Here is a 23163-nt window from a genome sequence, read left to right as displayed (position 1 = left end):
AGATCAGGTATTGGTAAAAGGCGAGACTACAGTTTTGTCATAATGAGAAGTATAAGGAAGCTGGCTGGTCGGTCCTACTTTCGCTAGATAAAGTGCTGAAAGAAAGACATGAACTCAGGACTTCAGAGTCAAAGCTCAAGCGCCACATAAATGACCCGAAAGTTTCCAACTTTGCCTTGAAAGAAAGCCTTATTTCTTGTAGTATCAGAGCTGATATTGCTGAAAAATTGTAAGAATGGCTGAATTACAATGCCAATTCAACTACCAACCTCAAGAGGCATCTGAAATTAAAGTGAGGGCATTGATTGAGAAGAAATGGGATCCTGAAACCTGGGATAGGGACATATGGGCAGATAACCAGAAAAGTGGAGACACTGAGCCCCTAAATTCCATTGACCCACTCCTGCCAACAGAACCATTAGCCCCTCCACTCCCATCTAATGAGATTAACTCAGCTGCATCTAAAGTGCCATTGTCTGAGTCATTGCCTGGGACATCGCCTGAGGCAGATGCTTTACAAGACAATTCTGAATGTTCTCAAAACATTGCGCCACCAATATTGTCTTCTAGACCTATAACTAAGCTCAAGTCCCAGTGAGTCCCAAAAGATGAAGTACAAAGTGTAACCCAGGACTAGGTATGCTACACTCTGAAAGAACTGCTTGACTTTTGTAATATGTACATTCAGAAACCTGGAGAATATGTATGGGAATGGCTGTTAAGGGTGTGGAATAATGGTGCAAGGAACATAAAGATGGATCAGTGTGAGTTTATTGATATGGGGCCACTAAGCACAGATTCTTCATTCAGTGTTTCAGTTTGAGAAATTAGGAAAGGATCTAATCGTTTATTTGGTTGGGTTGCTGAAACATGGATTACATGGTGGCCTACGCTAAACAAAGTTAAAAGTGCCAGACCTGCCTTGGTATACTGTAGAAGAAGGAATCCAAAGGCTTAGGGAAATTGGCATGCTAGAGTGGATTTATCAGGTTAGGCCCACAGACCCACAGATGGAATGCCCAGAAGACACACTTTTTACCACAATGGTGATGAAAAAATTTATGAAGGGGGCCCCAGCATCCTTGAAGACTGCCATGATTGCTATTTTACGTAAGTCAGATTCGATAGTGGGAACTGCCCTAACTGAATTAAGACACCTGACTACAGTGGGGTTGATTGGAATCCATGGTGGTAGGGGCCAAGTAGCTGCACTCAATCAACAAAGACGAGGTGGGCTTGGTTACCATAATGGGCAGCAGAGTCAAAGCAGTAATCAGAATATCCTGACTCATATAGACTTATGGTGTTGTCTACTTAGTCACGGTGTCTCTAGAAGTGAAATAGAAAATATACTATTTGTTTATGTGATCTGTATAAAGCAGGTGAATTCTAGGTCAAGTGAACAGCTGTCTAACTTGAATCGACAGAATACAGTCATGGCCCCTCAATCAATTCTCAGACTTTAGAGAGCTTACAGACCCACAATCCCCGACTCAAGGGAAGGCTGGGTCCCTTGAGATCTCTAATATACTGCCAAAAACTTATACTGTTAATGTTTCTCCCAGCCTTCCCCAAAGGGATCTACGGCCTTTATGAGAGTGTGTGCATTGGGGAAAAGTACGTAATCAGACTTTTCAGGGATTACTGGACACCAACTCTGAACTGACACTAATTTCAGGAGATCCAAGATGTCACTGTGGCCCAACAGTCAGAGTGGGGGCGTATGGAAGTCAGTTTATTAATGGAGTGTTAGCTCATGTCCATCTCATTGTAGGTCCAGTGGGTCCCTGAACCCATCCTATAGTGATTTCCCAAGCTCCAGAATGCATAATTTGAATAGCAACTGGCAGAACGCCCACGTTGGACCCCCAACAAAGGGAGAAAGGGTTAGTATCATAGGAAGAGCCAAGTGGAAGCCATTAGAACTGCCCCTATGTAGGAAAATAGCAAACCAAAAGCAATACTGCATTCCTGGAAAGATTGCAGAGATTACTGCCACCATCAAGGACTTGAAGGATGCAGGCGTGGTGATTCCCACCACATCCCTATTCAACTTGCCTGTGTGGCTTGTGCAGAAAACAGGTGTATCTTGAGAATGACAGTGGATTATCGAAACTTAACTAGGTGGTGACTCCAATTGAAGCTGCTGTTTCAGATAGTCTCATTGCATGAGCAAAGAAATACATCTCCTGTTCCCCGGTATGCAGCTGTTGATCTGGCTAATGCCTTTTCCTCCATACCTGCTCAGAAGGACTATCAGAAGCAGTTTGCCTTTAGCTGGCAAGGCCAGCAATACAACTTTAGTTGCCTACCTCACTCAGTGCTACATCAGCTCTCTAGCCCTGTTTCATAATTTATTCAGCTGGGACCTTGATTGCCTTTCACTTCCATAAGACATTACACTGGTCAATTACATTCATGACATTATGCTGATTTAACCTAGTAAGGAAGAAGTGTCAATGACTCTGGACTTACTGGTAAAAGATTTGTGTGCTAGAGGGTGAGAAATTAATCTATTACAATTCAGGCACCTTCCACCTCAGTGAAATTTCTAAGGGTCCAGTGGTGTGGTCATGTTGAGATATTCCTTCTAAAGTGAAGGAAAATTTATTGCATCTGGCTCTGCCCACAACTAAAAAGGAGACACAGTGCCTTGTGGGCCTCTTTGGATTTTTTTTTTTTTTAATTTTTATTGAGCTTCAAGTGAATGTTTACAAATCAAGTCAGTCTGTCACATATAAGTTTATATACACCTTACTCCATACTCCCACTTGCTCTCCCCCTAATGAGTCAGCCCTTCCAGTCTCTCCTTTCGTGACAATTTTGCCAGCTTCCAACCCTCTTTACCTTCCCATCCCCCCTCCAGACAGGAGATGCCAACACAGTCTCAAGTGTCCACCTGATACAAGTAGCTCACTCTTCATCAGCATCTCTCTCCTACCCACTGTCCAATCCCTTCCATGTCTGATGAGTTGTCTTCGGGGATGGTTCCTGTCCTGGGCCAACAGAAGGTTTGGGGACCATGACCGCCGGGATTCCACTAGTCTCAGTCAGACCATTAAGTATGGTCTTTTTGTGAGAATTTGGGGTCTGCATCCCACTGATCTCCTGCTCCCTCAGGGGTTCTCTGTTGTGCTCCCTGTCAGGGCAGTCATTGGTTGTGGTCAGGCACCATCTAGTTCTTCTGGTCTCAGGATGATGTAGGTCTCTGGTTCATGTGGCCCTTTCTGTCTCTTGGGCTCTTAGTTATCGTGTGACCTTGGTGTTCTTCATTCTCCTTTGCTCCAGGTGGGTTGAGACCAATTCATGCATCTTAGATGGCCACTTGTTAGCATTTAAGACCCCAGATGCCACATTTCAAAGTGGGATGCAGAATGTTTTCATAATAGAATTATTTTGCCAATTGACTTAGAAGTCCCCGCAAACCATAGTCCCCAAACCCCCGCCCTTGCTCCGCTGACCTTTGAAGCATTCAGTTTATCCTGGAAACTTCTTTGCTTTTGGTCCAGTCCAGTTGAGCTGACCTTCCATGTATTGAGTATTGTCCTTCCCTTCACCTAAAGTAGTTCTTATCTACTCACTAATCAGTAAAAAACCCTCTCCCACCCTCCCTCCCTCCCCCCCTCGTAACCACAAAAGTATGTGTTCTTCTCAGTTTATACTATTTCTCAAGATCTTATAATAGTGGTCTTATACAATATTTGTCCTTTTGCCTCTGACTAATTTTGCTCAGCATAATGCCTTCCAGGTTCCTGCATGTTATGAAATGTTTCACAGATTCGTCACTGTTCTTTATCGATGCGTAGGATTCCATTGTGTGAATATACCACAATTTATCTACCCATTCATCCGTTGATGGACACCTTGGTTGCTTCCAGCTTTTTGCTATTGTAAACAGAGCTGCAATAAACATGGGTGTGCATATATCTGTTCATGTGAAGGCTCTTATTTCTCTAGGGTATATTCCGAGGAGTGGGATTTCTGGGTTGTAAAAAAAAAAAAAAAAATTTTTTTTTTTATGGTAGTTCTATTTCTAACTGTTCAAGATAATGCCAGATAGATTTCCAAAGTGGTTGTACCATTTTCCATTCCCACCAGCAGTGTATAAGAGTTCCAGTCTCTCCACAGCCTCTCCAACATTTATTATTTTGTGTTTTTTGGATTAATGCCAGCCTTGTTGGAGTGAGATGGAGTCTCATCGTAGTTTTAATTTGCATTTCTGTAATGGCTAATGATCGTGAGCATTTTCTCATGTATCTGTTAGCTGCCTGAATATCTTCTTTAGTGAAGTGTGTGTTCATATCCTTTGCCCACTTCTTGGTTGGGTTGTTTGTCTTTTTGTGGTTGAGTTTTGACAGAATCATATAGATTTTAGAGATCAGGCGCTGGTCGGAGATGTCATAGCTGAAAATTCTTTCCCAGTCTGTAGGTGGTCTTTTTACTCTTTTGGTGAAGTCTTTAGATGAGCATAGGTGTTTGGTTTTTAGGAGCTCCCAGTTATCTGGTTTCTCTTCTTCATTTTTGGTAATGTTTTGTATTCTGTTTATGCCTTGTATTAGGGCTCCTAACGTTGTCCCTATTTTTTCTTCCATTATCTTTATCGTTTTAGTCTTTATGTTTAGGTCTTTGATCCACTTGGAGTTAGTTTTTGTGCATGGTATGAGGTATGGGTCCTGTTTTCATTTTTTTGCAAATGGATATCCAGTTATGCCAGCACCATTTGTTGAAAAGACTATCTTTTCCCCAATTAACTGACACTGGGCCTTTGTCAAATATCAGCTGCTCATATATGGATGGATTTATATCTGGGTTCTCAATTCTGTTCCATTGGTCTATGTGCCTGTTGTTGTACCAGTACCAGGCTGTTTTGACTACTGGGGCTGTATAATAGGTTCTGAAATCAGGTAGAGTGAAGCCTCCCACTTTCTTCTTTTTCAGTAATGTTTTACTTATCTGAGGCTGCTTTCCCTGCCATAGGAAGTTGGTGATTTGTTTCTCCATCACGTTAAAAAATGACATTGGAATTTGGATCGGAAGTGCATTTTATGTATAGACGGCTTTTGATAGAATAGACATTTTTACTATGTTAAGTCTTCCTATCCATGAGCAAGGTATGTTTTTCCACTTAAGTAGGTCCTTTTTAGTTTCTTGTAGTAGTACTTTGTAGTTTTCTTTGTATAGGTCTTTTACATCTTTGGTAAGATTTATTCCTAAGTTGTTTTTTTTTTATCTTCTTGGGGGTTACTCTGAATGGTATTGATTTGGTTCTTTCCTCTTCGGTGTTCTTTTTGTTCATGTAGAGGAATCCAAGTGATTTTTGTATGTTTATCTTATAACCTGAGACTCTGCCAAACTCTTACTATTAGTTTCAGTAGTTTTCTGGAGGATTCCTTAGGGTTTTCTGTGTATAAGATCATGTCATCTGCAAATAGAGATAATTTTACTTCCTCCTTGCCAATCCAGATGCCCTTTAGTTCTTTGTCTAGCCTAATTGCTCTGGCTAGGACCTCTAGCACAATGTTGAATAAGAGCGGTGATAAAGGGCATCCTTGTCTGGTTCCCATGCTCAAGGGAAATGTTTTCAGGCTCTCTCCATTTAGAGTGTTGTTGGCTGTTGGCTTTGTATAGATGCCCTTTATTATGTCGAGGAATTTTCCTTCAATTCCTATTTTGCTGAGAGTTTTTATCATAAATGGGTGTTGGACTTTGTCAAATGCCTTTTCTGCAACAATTGATAAGATCATGTGGTTTTTGTCTTTTGTTTTATTTATGTGGTGGATTACACTAATGGTTTTTCTGATATTAAAGCAGCCTTGCATACCTGGTATAAATCCCACTTGGTCATGGTGGATTATGTTTTTGATATGTTGTTGAATTCTATTGGCTAGAATTTTCTTGAGGATTTTTGCATCTATGTTCATGAGGGATATAGGTCTGTAATTTTCTTTTTTTGTGGTGTCTTTACCTGGTTTGGTATCAGGGATATGGTGGCTTCATAGAATGAGTCAGGTAGTATTCCATCATTTTCTATGCTCTGAAATACCTTTAGTAGTAGTGGTGTTAACTCTTCTCTGAAAGTTTGGTAGAACTCTGCAGTAAAGCCATCTGGGCCAAGGCTTTTTTTTGTTGGGAGTTTTTTGATTACCGTTCCAATCTCTTTTTTTGTTATGGGTCTATTTAGTTGTTCTACTTCTGTTTGTGTTAGTTTAGGTAGGTAGTGTTTTTCCAGGAATTCATCCATTTCTTGTAGGTTTGCAAATTTGTTAGAGTACAATTTTTCGTAATAACCTGATATGATTGTTTTAATTTCAGTTGGGTCTGTTGTGATGTGGCCCATCTCATTTCTTATTCGGGTTATTTGTTTCCTTTTCTGTATTTCTTTAGTCAGTCTGGCCAGTGGTTTATCAATTTTGTTCATTTTTTCAAAGAACCAGCTTTTGGCTTTGTTAATTCTTTCAATTGTTTTTCTGTTCTCTAATTCATTTAGTTCAGCTCTAATTTTTATTATTTGTTTTCTTCTGGTGCCTGATAGATTCTTTTGTTGCTCGCTTTCTAATTGTTCAAGTTGTAGGGACAGTTCTCTGCTTTTGGCTCTTTCTTCTTTTTGTATGTGTGCATTTATTGATATAAATTGGTCTCTGAGCACTGCTTTTGCTGTGTCCCAGAGGTTTTGATAGGAAGTATTTTCATTCTCGTTGCATTCTGTGGATTTCTTTATTCCCTCCTTAATGTCTTCTATAACCCAGTCTTTTTTGAGCAGGGTATTGTTCAGTTTCCAAGTATTTGATTTCTTTTCCCTAATTTTTCTGTTACTGATTTCCACTTTTATGGCCTTGTGGTCTGAGAAGATGCTTTGTAATATTTTGATGTTTTGGATTCTGCAAAGGTTTGTTTTATGAGCTAATATGTGGTCTATTCTAGAGAATGTTCCATGTGCGCTAGAAAAAAAAGTATACTTTGTATACTTTGCAGCAGTTGGGTAGAGAGTTCTGTATAAGTCAATGAGGTCAAGTTGGTTGATTGTAGTAATTAGGTCTTCTGTGTCTCTATTGAGCTTCTTATTGGATGTCCTGTCCTTCTCCGAAAGTGGTGTGTTGAAGTCTCCTACTCTTATTGTGGAGGTGTCTATCTCACTTTTCAGTTCTGTTAAAATTTGTTTTATGTATCTTGCAGCCCTATCATTGGGTGAATAAATGTTTAGTATGGTTATATCTTCCTGGTCAATTGTCCCTTTAATCATTATGTAGTGTCCTTCTTTATCCTTTGTGATGGATTTAACTTTAAGGTCTATTTTGTCAGAAATTAATATTGCTACTCCTCTTCTTTTTTGCTTATTGTTTGCTTGATATATTTTTTTCCATCCTTTGAGTTTTAGTTTGTTTGTGTCTCTAAGTCTAAGGTGTGTCTCATGTAGGCAACATATAGACGGATCGTGTTTCTTTATCCAGTCTGAGACTCTCTGTCTCTTTATTGGTGCGTTTAGTCCATTTACATTCAGCGTAATTATAGATAAGTATGTGTTTAGTGTTGTCGTTGTGATGCCTTTTTATGTGTGTTGTTGACAATTTCAGTTTTCCACTTTTTTGTGCTGAGCCTTTTTCTTTGTAAATTGTGTGTTCCTCATTTTCATAATGTTTGACTTTATGTTTGCTGAGTTGTTACATTTTTCTTGGTTTTTATTTTGAGTTATGGAGTTGTTATACCTCTTTGTGGTTACCTTAATATTTACCCCTATTTTTCTAAGTAAAAACCTAACTTGTATTGTCCTATATCGCCTTGTATCCCTCTCCATATGGCAGTTCTATGCCATCTGTATTTAGTCCCTCTTTTTGATTATTCTGATCTTTTACATATCAACTTCAGTGATTCCCTGTTTTGAGCGTTTTTTTTTTTTTTTAATTAATCTTGATTTGTTTTTGTGATTTCCCTATTTGAGTTGGTATCAGGATGCTCTGTTCTGTGACCTTGTGTTGTGCTGCTATCTGATATTATTGGTTTTCTGACCAATTTCCTTTAGTATTTCTTGTAGCTTTGGTTTGGTTTTTGCAAGTTCTCTAAGCTTGTGTTTATCTGTAAATATCTTAATTTCGCCTTCATATTTCAGAGAGAGTTTTGCTGGATATATGATCCTTGGCTGGCAGTTTTTCTCCTTCAGTGCTCTATATATGTCATCCCATTGCCTTCTTGCCTGCATGGTTTCTGCTGAGTAGTCTGAACTTATTCTTATTGATTCTACCTTGAAGGAGACCTTTCTTTTCTCCCTGGCTGCTTTTAAAATTTTCTCATTATGTTTGGTTTTGGCAAGTTTGATGATAATATGTCTTGGTGTTTTTCTTTTTGAATCAGTCTTAAATGGGGTTCGATGAGCATCTTGGATAGATATCCTTTCATCTTTCATGATGTCAGGGAAGTTTTCTGCCAACAGATCTTCAACTATTCTCTCTGTGTTTTCTGTTATCCCTCCCTATTCTGGGACTCCAATCACACGCAAGTTATCTTTCTTGGTAGAGTCCCACATGATTCTTAGGGTTTCTTTATTTTTTTTAATTGTTTTATCTGATTTTTTTTGAGCTATATTGGTGTTAATTCCCTGGTCCTCCAGATTTCCCACTCTGCATTCTAATTGCTCGAGTCTGCTCCTCTGACTTCCTATTGCGTTGTCTAATTCTGTAATTTTATTGTTATTCTTTTGGATTTCTGAATGGTGTCTCTCTATGGATTCTTGCAACTTATTAATTTTTCCTCTGTGTTCTTGAATAATCTTTTTTAATTCTTCAACTGCTTTATCAGTGTGTTCCTTGGCTTTTTCTGTAGCTTGCCTTATTTCATTTCTGAGGTCATCCCTGATGTCTTGAAGCATTCTGTAAATTAGTTTTTCATATTCTGTATCTGGCAATTCCAGGATTGTATCTTCATTTGGGAGAGATTTTGATTCTTTAGTTTGGGGGGTTGTAGAAGCAGTCTTGGTCTGCTTCTTTATGTGGTTTGATATCGACTGCTATCTCTGAGCCATCACTAAGATATTGTAGTGATTTATTCTATATTTGCTCACTGAGTCTTATCTTGTTTTGTTTTCTTTCAATATACGTAGATGGGCTACTAGGTTGCGCTGTCTTGATTGTTGTAGCCCTTGACTTACTTATTACCTATTCCCAGCTGGTTTGGGCTGTTACCAGATATATATGCCTGAGTGTATTCACAATTCTTGAGTGGAATCTGATTTTGGGTCATCAAGTGTGTGATGTAGACTGTCATGTATCCACCAAAGAAGTAGTGGTGATAGTTGTGTGCACCAGATTCTAGTAGCAGCTGGGGTTCACACTCTGGGGGCGGGGGGCAGGATGCTGACAGGCTTCCCGCAATTGTCAGTGAGGTAGGTGTGTCTCTATTCCTAAAGCACCTTGGTGGGTGGGCTCTGCAGCTGTACCTTCGGCCCCGAATGCAAGTACCTCTACAGATTGGTAGGTGTCACCCTTCTTAGACCCCTAAGGCAGGAGGCTAGGTGGTCTGGGGGGAGCTTCAGCCCTCAGTTCCCTGTTGTTGGTCAGTGAGGGCTCTATTGGATACACAGAGATATCAGACCTGGGAAACTTGTCTTTCCAGTAAATCTGCTAAAACAAATGCAGTCAGATCCCTATCAGAAATGCCTTTGCATTATAATAGCCACCTTGTTCCCTGTAGGGATGAAAGCCGGAGACTGTTGATCACATATGCTTGGCTGGAGCTGGTTCTGTGTTTTTAGTCCAATTAGGGAAGGATTTTTGGTCCCTGGGTTTTTTGTGGTTGCTTCTCTTAGGCCAGAAGAATGGGTTAGGAAAAGACCAAATTAAAAAAAGGGAAAAGAAAAATCGAGGAGCAGTTCTTCCTCTGGCTTAGGAAATTCCAATGTTAATGCAGCCGCCTGGGAAGGGGAGGGGAGGATTCAGATAAACAGGAGACAGTAGCACCCCGGAATATAGACAAAGTTACTTATCTTGCTTGGTGATGACTATTTTATCTGAGATTCCCGAGGTGCGCGTCGCCTGTGTGCGCTGGCTGGGTAGAGATTGCCCCCGAGGGTCAGGCCCGCGTCCCGTGCTTGTGCTGTGTCAGAAGCCACGGTCAGTTCCTCCGCTGCCAGACCAAAGCCCAGCGTCAAGGTTCCCCATCTGGGACGCTGCACTCTCGGCTCCAAAAACAATCTCTGCTTCCCGGTGACTTCTCCTCCTCTCAGCCGCGTCACTGCGCTGCATGTGTGCACTGGCTGGGCTTCCCCCGAGGTCAGTTCAGGGGGCTGGGGCTGTGCCCCATGTTCACACCGTCACAGGATGCCGTGCTCAGCTCCCCTGTGCCCAGTCCAAAGCCCTGTGCCAAGGTTCCCCGGCTGGGACGCCACACTCCCGGCTCCAAAACCAGTCGCTGCCTCCCGGCGACTTCTCCTCCCGCCAGCCGTGTGACCGTGCTGCCCACACGGACTGGCTGGGCCCCCTCCCAAGGTCAGTTCAGGGGGGTAGGGCTGCGCCCCGTGTTTGCGCCATCACAGGATGCCGTGTTCAGCTCCTCTGCACCCAGTCCAAAGCCCGGCGCCAAGGTTTCCTGACTGGGACGCTGGCTCCAGGCTCCGAAAACAGTCGCTGCTTCCCCGTGGTTGTTCGTTCTTGGTCTCTGTCACTCAGGTCAACTCTTTAAATCTGTTTGTTGGTCAGGGTTTGTAGATTGTCATGTATGTGATTGATTCACTTGTTTTTCCAAGTCTTTGTTGCAAGAGGGATCCGAGGTAGTGTCTACCTAGTCAGCCATCTTGGCCCCGCCCTATCTCTCTTTGGATTTTGAAGGGAGCATATTTCTCATTTGGATGTGCTACTTCAGTGTATTTATCAAGTGCCTGAAAAAGCTGCTAGTTTTGAGTGGAGTCTGGAACAAGAAGAGGCTCTGCAATAGGTTCAGTCTGCTGTGCAAGCCACTCTGCCACTTGGGCCGTATGACCTAGCTGATCTAATGGTACTTGAAGTGTCTGTGGCAAATAGAAATGCTGTATGGAGTCTTTGGCAGGTACCTATTGGTGAATCACATCGCAGACCCTTAGGAGTTTGGAGCAAAGCCCTGCCATCCTCTGCAGATAACTATTCTTTTGAGAAACAGCTTTCAGCTTGCTACTGGCCTTAGTAGGGACTGAATGCTTAACCGTGGGACAGCAAGTCACTATACAGCCTGAGCTGCCCATCATGAACTGGGTATTGTCTGACCCCCAGATTCATAAAATTGGACGTGCACAGCAGCACTCTGTCATTAAATGGAAGGGGTGCATATGAGATCCGGCCTGAGCAGGACCTGAAGGCACGTGTAAGTTGCGTGAGGAAGTGTCCCAAATGCCCATGATCTACACTCCTGTCATACTACGTTTCATCTCCTAGTCTGCACCTGTGGCCTCGTGGGGAGTTCCTTATGATCAGTTGACTGGTGAAGAGAAAACTCGTGCCTAGTTTACAGATGGTTCTGGGTGATATACAGGCACCATTTGAAAGTGGACAGCAGCAGCACTACAGCCCCTTTCTGGCACCTTCCTGAAGGGTAGTGGTGCAGGGAAATCCTCCCAATGGGCAGAACTTCAAGCTGTGCACCTGGTTTTTCACTTTGCTTGGAAGAAGAAATGGCCAGATATGTGATTTTATATTGATTCATGGGCTGTGGCCAGTGGTTTATCTGAATGGTCAGGGACTTGGAAGAAACATGATTGGAAAATTGGAGACAAGAACTTATGGAGAAGTGTGTGTATAAATCTCTCTGAATGGGCCAGAGAAGTGAAGATATTTGTGTCTCATGTGAATGCTCATCAAAGGGTGACCTCAGCAGAGGAGGATGTTAACAATCAAGTGGATAGGATGACGCGTTCTCTGGAAACCAGTTATCGTCTCTCACCAGTTACTCCTGTCGTTGCTCGATGGGCTCCTGAACAAAGTGGCCATGCTGGCAGGGGCGGAGGTTATGCATGGGCCTTGTAATATGCACTTCCACTCACCAGGCCAACTTGGCTACAGCCTCTGGCGAGTGCCCAATCTGCTAGCAGCAGAGACCAACACTGAGTCCCCATTATGGCACTTTCCCTCGAGGTGATCAGCCAGGAACCTGGTGGCGAATTGATTGTTTGACCACTTCCATCATGGAAAGGGCAGTGTTTTGTTCTTACTGCAATAGACAGTTACTCTGGATATGGATTTGCTTTCCCTGCACACAATGTTTCTGCCAAAACTACCATCCGTGGACTCACAGAATGCCTTATCCACCCTCATGGTATCCCACCTTGGATCAAGGGACTCACTTCACAGCAGATGAAGTGTGGCAGTGGACCCATGCTCGTGAGTTCACTGGTTTTATCATGTTTCCCATCATCTTGTTGCAGCTGGCCTGATAGAACAGTGGAATGACCTTCTAAAGATACAATTACAATGCCAGCTAGGTGACAGGAACAGCATTCTCCAGGAGGCTGTATGTGCTCAAAACTCACATCCAGTATATGATGCTGTATCTTCCCTAACCAGGATTCATGGGTCCAGGAATCAAGGAATGGAAATGGGAGCTATTAACCCACTTGTAAGATTTTTACTTCCTGTCCCCATTACCTTATGCCCTGCAGGTCTAGACGTCTTAATTCCAAAGGGAGGAATGCTCCTGCCTGGAGACACATCACTGGTTACGTTGAACTGGAAGCTAAGAATGCCACCTGGCCACTTTGGGCTCCTTATGCCTCTGGATCAACAGGCAAAGAAGGGAGTTACCTTTCTGGCTGCTGTGATTGGTCCTGATTACAAGAGGAAATGGGATTAATACTGTATACTAGATGTAAAGAAGAATTTGTCTGGAATGCAGGAGATCCCTTAGGGCATCTCTTAGTACTACAATGCCCTGTGATTAAAGTCAACGGAAAACTACAGCAACCCAATTCGGGCATGACTACTAATGGCCCAGACCCTTCAGCAATGAAGGTTTGAGTCACCCCACCAGGCAAAGAACCACTACCAGCTGAGGTGCTTGCTGAGGGCAAAAGGAATACTGAATGAAGAAGGTTAAATAAATAAATCCAGTTACAGCCATGTGATCAGTTGCAGAAATGAGGACTATAATTGTTATGAGTGTTTCTGCTTCGTATGTGTGCATCAAATATTTGTGTTTTCTTAACTTCTAAAATATAAGATGTAAGCAAGGCTAGTGCATTTTTTGTTTTATGTGTGTTCATTGTATCATGTTAGGTGCAGGTATGACTTTATAATTGTCTTTATTCAGAGATTATATATGATTTAAGGAGATGTGTAGAGGTCCCAGGTTGACAAGGGGTGAATTGTGATGATTAAGATCGTGTGTCAACTTGGCTGGGCCATGATTCTCAGTGTTTTGGCAGTCGTGTGATGTTGTGGTCACTTCCTTATTGAGATATGATATGTGATCACCCCCAGGATGGGATCTCCTGTGAGTAGCCAGTCAGTTGAAGGGGAGTTTCCTTGGGTGTGTGGCCTGCATCAAGTGTGGGCAGATGTGCTGGCAGGGCTTGAGGGCTTTTGCTCGTTCTGAATCGTGGAGCTGGTTCTTGTTCGTGTGACCCCCCAGTTCTTGGGACTTGAGCTAGCAGCTTACCTGCAGTCTTGCCTGCCTGTCTAGGGAATCATCGATCTTCATAGCCTGTGAACAACAGGCATGCCCCCTGACCTGTTGATCTTGGGTTCATCAGCCCCTGCGGCTATGTGAATCAGGAGAAATCTCTATCCTGACCCAGGGACATGGGGCATTATAGCCACTACAAATGCGTGAGCCCTTTCCTTGATGTAAGCCTCTCTCTCCATATATATTTATTCCCTTTACTGATTTTGCTTCTCTAGAGAACCCAGCCTAAGACAGAGGGAATGCCTTTGTAGTTTTGATTTGCATCTTTCTGATGGCTATTGAGGAGCCCTGGTGGCACAGTGGTTAAGAGCTGTGGCTGCTAACCAAGTAATCAGCAGTTCAAATTCACCAGCAGCTCCTTAGAAATCCTATGGGGCAGTTCTGCTCTGTCCTATAGAGTCACTATGAGTTGGAATTGAGTAGATGGCAACAGTTTTGATTTTAATGGCTAATGGTTGCAAGCATCTTTTCATAAGCTTGTTGGCCACCTGAATGTCTGCTTTGGTGAAGTGTCTGTTCATGTCTTTGCCCATTTTTTAGTTGTGTTGTTTGAGTTGTTGAAGTTATATATATATATATATTTTAGAGATTACAGCCTTATCAGATATATGATTCCCAAAGATTTTTTCCCAATCTCTAGGTTCTTCTTGTACTCTTTTGGTGAATTTTTTTTGATGAGCAAAGTATTTAATTTTTAGGAGGTCCCAGTTACTTCTCTTCTGTTGCTTGTGCATTTGTAGTAGGTCTCATAGTTTTGTCCCTGTGTTATCTTTCAGGAGCTTTATAGTTTTGGCTTTAGCATTTAGGTCTTTGATTCATTTTTCTTAGTTTTTGCATATGGTGTTAGGTAAGGATCCCGTTTTATTTTTCTTCAAACAAACATCCAGTTTTGCCAGCACCATTTGTAAAACATCCATTTGTTTATGCATATGAATTCTGTAGAGAATTTGGCCAAAGTACAGCAAGGATGGCTTGCCTCTGCTCCACATGCCTAATACCTCGTCTCAGGCTCGTTTTTGCATGGCTGGTGCCTGGGTTGGGAAGACTTGGTAACTAAGATGACTGACTTGTCTTCCTCACAGCATGACAGACTCAGGGCATTTGGACTTCTTGCATTACAGCTTAAGACACCACCATCATGTATTCCAGTGAATAGGCAGAAGCCCGCTCACTGTTTGTAACTCAGCTGTGAAAGTCATCCAGTGCCATTTGTATTCTGTTGATTGACGCAGTCTCAAGCCTGCCTAGATTCAAGGGGAGAGGACACAGACTTCACCTCTTGAGGGAAAGAGTATCAAAGAATTTGGGGACTATGTTTTACAACGGCTACAGATTTTTCTTTCTCTTTTTCCAGTGTTTCACTTCTCCGTTTATTTTCATAGTTAAATTCCTAGAGGTGGATAGTTGGGGAAAGAAAACGTCAAAAAGCCTTTTGACAAATATTGTCTAGTTACTCTTTGGAAATACATACCACTGGTGTATTAAACTGATGCAGTCAACGTGTCTTTTTCTATCTGTACTTTAACTTATAGTAAAAAATAACTAATAATGGATGTAATAAATCTTTTAATCTTTATCTTACCAGTTTATTGAAAATATTTTATTGAATTTGCACGTGTTTTGATCATTTTTAAGATAAACAGTCATTAGGAGTCCTTGTGGAGCCCTGGTGATGCAGCAGTTAAAGCACTTGACTCCTAACCGAAAGATCACCAGTTTGAACCCACCAGCCCCTCGCTGGAGAAAGATGTATCAGTCTGCCTCTGTAAGGACTTACAGCCTCAGTAACCTTCGGGGGCAGTTCTACTCTGTCCTATCAAGTCACTGTGAGTCGGAATTGACTCAACAGCAGTGGGTGAGAGGAGAGTTTGACATTTGTATTTCTTTAGTTTTTTTTTTTTTTTTTTTACTTGCTTTGCCCATTTTTCTGTTGTGGTGTTAATATTTAAAAAATTGAATTGTAAGACATCTTTATATCTTAAAGATATTAAACTCTTATCATGTGTAGCAAGTATTTTCTATATTTATCTGCCTTTGTACTTTATTTCAAAAACATCTTTGTAAAACCAAATTTATCCAAATTATTCTTAATGGCTTTTAATTTGGGTATAATAATATAGGTGCTTCTTTTTATTAATTTTTTTTAGTGTGATTAATTTATCCTTTCTGTTAAATTAGAGAGCAAAACTGCATATTCAAGTAGGTTTACTTAAATCTGTTTTTCTGAGGAAGGATTATTATTCATTCAGTAAATATTTATTGCAGACTGACTGTGTGCCAGGCATTGTTCTAGGTGCTTGGGATAGATAGCAGAGAAGACAGAAAAAACAAAAACTCATTTCACAAATGAGTTATATTAGAAAACCTTTGTTTGCTTATAATTAATGATTCGATTTTTATTGGTTTCTTTTCCACCAAAGTTGTTCTTGCAGTGAAATTTGAAATAGAGTGGTACCTAATGAAGAGCTTGGACTTTGAGGGCGGGTTTTCTGAAATCAGTCTGAAATCAGTCATGGTGGACAGTATAAGCTTTTTTCCTATGTGTAATTGTCCTTAGCAGCCCTGGTGGTGCAGTAGTTAAGAGCTTGGCTGCTAACCAAAAGGTCGACAGTTCGACTCCACCAGCCACTCCTTGAAAACCCTATGGGACAGTTCTACTCTGTCCTGTAGGATCTGTCTGAGTTGGAATTGACTCGACGGCAACAGGTTTGGTTTTTGGTTTATATTTGTCCTTTAGACAAACACTAGATTTCAACAGGGGAAAAAAAAGGCTGAAGGAATAATTGTGTTTTGTTCCTTATTTTTTTAAGAATATTTTGAAATTAAAATGTGTTAAATTAAGTCAAATCATTTATAATATTGTGTTAGTAAAAGCATTTTTACAAAAAACAAAACAGAGAATGGTGTAAAGTCTGTGAGAACTGGTTCATGAGATATGATTGATGATATATTTGATTGACTGGGTCAGTGGATAAAACTAAAGAGTCATTTATCTGTATCTTTTTTTGTGTTAAAAATTTCCCATGTATTACTTAGAAAGTACATGGTGAGACATTCATATTTAATTCCTTTTTTCTTTTAGTCAAAAATGCACATGTTAAAAAAAAGTCATTTCCTCTGTAAAGTATGATTTGAGAACTGATACACAGGTAAAAGCACTAACTGAAGTTGGTAAGGACATTGTTTTTTACTCTTTAGAAAAGCTAATCTCAGTAAAAGTAGTCCTATGATAGAATGGCCATTGAATAGCATTCACCTTCGTGTGTGTGTGTGTGTGTGAACTTGTGTGTGTATGTTTGTGCATTTGAATTTACTTTAAAAATAACAGAAAACTTGCTTTTCAGTGTTTTGAAAATACGCTGGATCATGGAATGACTGCATACTATCTTTTTTTTTTATCTTATAAAAGAGTGATTTTAGTGGACCGCTTTTTTTTTATTCTCAGTTTCAGATGTGATCTTTGATAATACAATAGTAAAGTGAAAAGGAGTGTTTGCCATCTGAACTATGAATGATGAGCTTCCTTGGTGAAAACATGTTACTAACAAGGGTTAGATGCATGGTTTCGATACATCTAAGTGCCAGTTCGTAATGTCTTGCACCGGTTTCACTGCTGCTTCTGGATATATTTCTCTAAACCATTAAATTATGTTATTAGGTTAGTTTTCTTTTGTCAGTTATAATCACAAGGAAGCAAGTAAATTTAGTCTAAATATTTGACTAGAATTGAATTTCTGATGTATGTATTTTCCAAATGCGCCCTGAAGTGAGATGTAAAACTCATCTCACACTTAGGGAAAAGGCCACCCTTTACAACTTCTCCCTTCCCCATTCCTACCTCACACGAATTTTTCATTGATCAAAGGAAATAGGCATTAATGATACCTTATCAAATCATGACTTTCTCTTCATCCATTTTACAGTAGCAGTACAAAAGCAGGTCAAAAACTAAAGTTTTTTGTCCTTACTTAAGTTCTCAGATTGAGGATGACAAAATTCTTTGTAGAATGGTTCTGTTCATAATGGTTTAAGGCTGGATTGATAATATGATACATTAATCTATATGGCTTTAACCCAGATTAATGCAGAACATATTTTTAATGCTAGCAGGAATGAAACTGATATGGTCAACTTCAGTTCATGTTGTATTATTAGAAACTGATTGCAGCTTTCATTTATTGAAAGCTTTAATTCCATTCGTTAAAGAAAAATACAATTTTTTTTTTTTTTTTTGTATTACGTTAGTGTACACATTTAATGCACTTACCTGCTTCGTCCTTTGAGTTCGATGGACAAAGATTCTTGTTCTAGAATCAGCTTTGATCCTGGAGGAACAATGTATAAGAGTGATTAAAATAGGATACCTTTTAAATGTTTATCCATTTCCTAATAGTTTTTAATTTTCATATTGTAATTTACAGGATTCTGAAAATACAGAACAGAGGAACCGGTCTCTTATCAACTCATTAAAACATATGGTATATGAATACATATGCCGTTGTCTATTTAAGGTAAGAAATGTTATATTATCAAGTATAAAATACTCGCTGCTCCTTGATTTAATATAGTATTTACAGTTAAATTTATATGACTTTGACCTACTGGAAGGGTATTGAAATTGGCATTTCTGATATAGTCCCAGAAAAATATTCATTACTAACAAGGATAAACACAGCATTTGTGGGTGTAAAGGGGAGAAAAGTGGTAAGGAAGGAAGGGACCACAATACTGGGATAGCAGTTGTAGCATTCGGAACTACAGTAGATGACGTAGCTCACCATCTTGCCCGAGTTTCTCAGCCTCAGCACTACTGGCATTTTGAGCCACATAATTCTTTGTTCTGGGGAGTTGTTCTGTGCATTGCAAGATGTTTAGCAGAGTTATTGGCTTCTGCCCCTCTTCCCTACACGCCCCCAGTTGTGAAAACCAAAAATCTCTTCAAATATTGTCAAATATTCCCTGGTTGAAGGGGCAAAATCCTCACTGTTCCCAGCATTAGGAAGTAAACTTACGCCTGATCCTGAATTGTGAGAGAAATGTGTCATAGCAGTCTTCATATTATAAGGGTCCCAGAGGAATACAATGATGTTTATTTTAGAAATATTTGAATATTGTAGAAAACACGGATGCTTTTCATTTAGATTTTTTTTATTTTTTAAATATCCATCTTTGGGGATAGATTAGACAATGTTAATAAAGAGCTTTGTAAGGCAATTAACTAAGTGAGAAAAATAGTTATATGGGCCAGTTATATAGGCTTTCAAGAAAATCTTGAAAAATTCATAGTTAATGTATTCTTTAGAATGGGATAGTAATTTTTATTACAGTGATTTTCTTGAGGACCTTCACTTAAGTCAGAGAATAAATCCTTCAGAATACCTTTCAGCACTTTGACAAGGGATGTCATTGGTAGTTCAAATAGTTACAATTGAGAATTTCTGCAGAATTACTTTAACAAGAACTGTGGGGTTATACTTAGTTTTAATGGTCTCGTAGTAACTATGACTCTAAAAAGTACCTGTTTGGTTCTCAGTTTTAACTTGTGTTAGTGTTAAATGAGTAATTGTAAGTAACTGATCTCAAAGCCTATTTTGTCGATGTTACACATGTAAACTGTTATAATCCTAGAGTATTAGGATGACCTACATAGTGGCAGAATTTTATCAGTTATCGATCTCCTGTCACTAACATTCGTATAATGCTTTATCTCGTGTAACAATACATTGAGATAATTTTTTTTTTTTTATTACACAAATTTTAAAAATCTTCTCAAATAGAGTTCCAAACTTTATGGAACTACATAGAAAAATCCTTAAAAATTCATTTCACCCTCTTCTGCAACTCTTACTGCTTCACTAGAGTGAACCCTTTCACAGGTTTATTTGTTCCCTGTAATCCTTTTCTTCTCTCTTTATAAACATATGCACAAAATACATAGATGTAATATTTTTATTTTCCTTGCTATATGTATTGTCCTGTAACTTCCCTTGTCTTGCGGTGTGTCTTGGAGATCTCTCTTGTGAGTGTAACTGTGTTAACCTCATTATGCCATAATACTATACAATTAAATGTAGTATATAAAATTATATACTACTTTATTTACTACTCTATTGGTAGATATTAGATTATATTTCTTGCTACTAGAAGTAAATCTGTAGTGAATATTCTGTGCAGTACACTCATCTTTATATACACGTGTATTTCTATTCAGTAGATTTCTGGATTGAAGTATAATTACTGGTTTGAGAATATGGACACTTAAAATTTTGTTAAATACTGCCACATTGGCTTCTGAAAAGGTTTTTACCAGTTAATATCCCTGACCACAGAGTATGATAGTACCTGTTTCCTTGCATTCCTATCAACCCAATATATTATTAATTTTCTTAAATTTTACCAAGCTGGTGGTTTACAAATGGTATCTTACTCTTTTGTGCCTGTCTTTATTGTTTTTAAAGTTGCTTATTTGTCCCTTTCTTCCATAACTTGCTGTAGATGTCTGTTTTCTTGGTATTTCAAAGGATAAGCTTTTACTTTATAGAACAGGCCTACATTATTATAATCATTTTTATATTTCATTTTTTAATCATCTTTGGGTTTTTCCTATTTACATTTCTAGATTATTAAATTTGTGTGATCATTTTATGTAGTTTTAATCCTTTTTATTTTCTAGGTAATAAAATTACTGTAATTTTTATTTTGGCCAATCTTCTAATAATACGTTTAATGCTTTTTTATCCTTTCTGAAACATTTACATTAAAATAGACTATTTATAAAAATGATGTGGCATTACAGTTTTTTTCTGTTGAGCTGGCACCAAATTCTTTTTGAAAGTGAATATGTTATAAATACTATTCTTTAAAAAACATTTTAAGTTAAAGTTAAGATAATATAAATTTCCTTCTTCATTCAAAAAATTAGTAGCTTTTTTTAAAATTAGGAGTTTCTTTCTTGTTTCTAACTTATAAAGCTTTATCTCAGTTTATATGTTCTTATTTCCAGTACATGCAGTACTGATGGTGTTTAAATCCTCATATGTCATATATTTTATGATATAATTAGAGAAAGATATAATAAATATTCAGTACCCAGATAGTTTAACTCATCAGTGAACTGTAGTGAGAGTTACCTCTTTGCAGTCACTTTACTTTTTACAAACGTACTTAGGCTAGCCTAAAGACAGCAGTTTGTCGCTCTAGGAGAGAGGTTGAGAGGCTTAGCTGTCCTTAACATTTGAGGACCCAGTTGGAATTTTTCACGGCCTTTCTTGACTAATACTTTCCTATTGTGAACAGTAGTAAATCATTAAAAAAATTGCTTTGGTTTACAGTTCTTAAGACATGTTTTTAGTTGATGGTGGAATATCCATTTTGTGTGTGAATAATATTAAACTCATGCAGCATGAATTCATTATACTAGAGAGTTTCACTGGTGAATACGAGTTCAGGAAGCACATTAATCATAAAGTAATGAGGTGTGTTTCTGAAGATTTAGCACTACAACCTTTCTTAGGATGGAACCGATTTCATGTTTTAGTGAAAGCTTTTTGAGTTTTTAGCAATCAGCATAACAGGAAAACTGCCTGCCAGAGTTTCTCTCATGCTGATTTTGCGGTTGTGTTGGTAACAGCATTAAGGCAACAATAGATCCTTGAAATAGAGACTAGAGTTATTAGTATTCACATCACACTGAACTGAAAGTAAGTTGACCTGGGAAAGAAAAATGATTGACTTGTTTTGTAACAGAAAATTTAGACTTTAATAAACTAAGCCAAATGTCCAGTGATTTCGGTTTAGATTGTTAGTTTATATCATTCTTTTTTTTCTACTAGAAATCAAATGTTTTTATTTCAGTAACCTAATTATTTTAGAAAATTATATTATAAGGAGCATATTTGGTTTCCCAAAACTTAGGATTGTAATAAAACTACGTACATGTTAGTACCTTTGCATATTATTTCTTCATCCCAGCTTATCATTTGGGATAGCTAGTGTTAAAAATAATCAAAACTCAAAGAAATTGAAACATAAGAGTTATTGTAAGCAGCTATTATCTATTCATATAGTGTATCCATTTTGAGTCTAAAAATAAAAGCAAATGGCTTGAAGTAAGCTAGTTACAATATGGCTTGTAAAGAGAAGAGGAGGGAAAAGAATAGAGAGCAACCATTGGCTAATCTTAACATGATTGATTGAACCCTGCCCTCTCCCTTTTACTGAGATAAACTGATATCTGATTACCAGGTGGTCTCTGGCCTAAAACCGAAAAAAAACCAAACCCATTGCCATGGAGTCGATTCTGACTCATAGTGACCCTACAGGTCAGAGTAGAACTGCCCCATAGAGTTTCCAAGGAGTGCCTGGTGGATTTGAACTGCGGACCTTTTGGTTAGCAGCTGTGGCACTTAACCACTACTCCAGCAGGGTTTCCACCTAAATCTGGCCCTCCACCCACTTGTAACCATGGAACCTTTTAAAATTGAAATTAAGTAAGCCTAGACTCTTTTTCATTAAATCACAAGGTCATGGTTTTGTTATTGACTGCTCTCTGAGCAGGAAAGAAAAGCTGATTAACAACTTTGGGTGGAATAAAACAGCTGCAGACAGGATTGATTTGGGGTCAGTAGTTTTTAGGTCCCTGGATAAGAAAACCCTCTTGAAATAAAATATCTATTTTGAGTAACTTTTTTTTATTGTTATTCCACACTAGTAATAGAACAAAATACTAAAAGTTGTCAGAGTTTAGTTTACACTATGGGTGAACGTATGGAAAAGGGTTGGAGAGAGGGTTGGAACAGCATACCTTCTTCTTGGTAGTATTATCTCAAAGAAATCTGAAATACTATAGGAACAATGTCTGGTTGGGTATGAAGAGAGGTTTTTTTCATGCAAATTTCTTGTAAGTTTGTTACCAGAAGCAGGTCCAGTTGGTGCAGCTTCCAGCCGATCAAGGCTGATCAAGGCGCACCGAGGTGGGGAGAGAGGAAGAGTGTTTACTGCAGGTGCACAAACAAGGGGCATGGAGAACGTTTCTTAAATTCGGTTCCCTGAACAAAGGGAGCAGAGCCTTTTATACTGTCTCTCACAAGGAGCTATGTACAAACATCATGGACTACGCAGGTTGTCATGGTGCGCAGGTGCAGTAAAACAAATTACTTTTTTTTTCTTTACAATGTATAGAAAATGGCAAGTAAGTCCCACCCTGGGTGGAGATTTTACTATTATAATGAGACTTAGGTTAGTTTAGGACACTTTTGAGGCTAACAGACTGGCTTTGACTGGGGGTTAAGGCAGAAACTGAGTTACAGGCAGCGCTCAGGGTCTTGATGACAGAGGACAGGAGAAGCAAGATGTTTGTGGTCTCGTTTGATAGTGGCTGAGCAGTTGCTGGCTGCGCTTGCTATCAAGTTTATGCCTATGCAGCTTACCGTGCCTCCCTCGTAAGTGAATTTTCTGGTTGATTGCATAAAATTCAGATGGTTGTTACATTTTAAAATAAAATGTTAATAACATCTCATTATTGTGTTT

At 39.3% G+C, this 23163-nt stretch overlaps 1 protein-coding gene across 6 annotated transcripts in view; it reads left to right on the top strand.

The window, feature by feature from the left end:
- Window positions 1–23163, top strand: part of DYNC2H1 (dynein cytoplasmic 2 heavy chain 1) — a 412907-nt gene that overhangs the window by 156970 nt on the left and 232774 nt on the right. For 5 of the 6 annotated variants that reach the window (XM_049889447.1, XM_049889448.1, XM_049889446.1 and 2 more), the window contains exon 70: window positions 18057–18146. In XM_049889447.1, coding sequence (XP_049745404.1) covers window positions 18057–18146 — 90 coding nt within the window. Of the gene's footprint in view, window positions 1–12613; window positions 15697–18056; window positions 18147–23163 lie in introns of those variants that run through there. The other variant, XM_049889452.1, reaches the window with a different exon arrangement.

The sequence above is a fragment of the Elephas maximus genome, chromosome 7 (genome assembly GCF_024166365.1).
Source record: "Elephas maximus indicus isolate mEleMax1 chromosome 7, mEleMax1 primary haplotype, whole genome shotgun sequence".
Taxonomy (NCBI): Eukaryota; Metazoa; Chordata; class Mammalia; order Proboscidea; family Elephantidae; genus Elephas; species Elephas maximus.
Note: the sequence above shows the minus strand (reverse complement) of the source record. Positions and strands in the feature narration are given on the sequence as shown.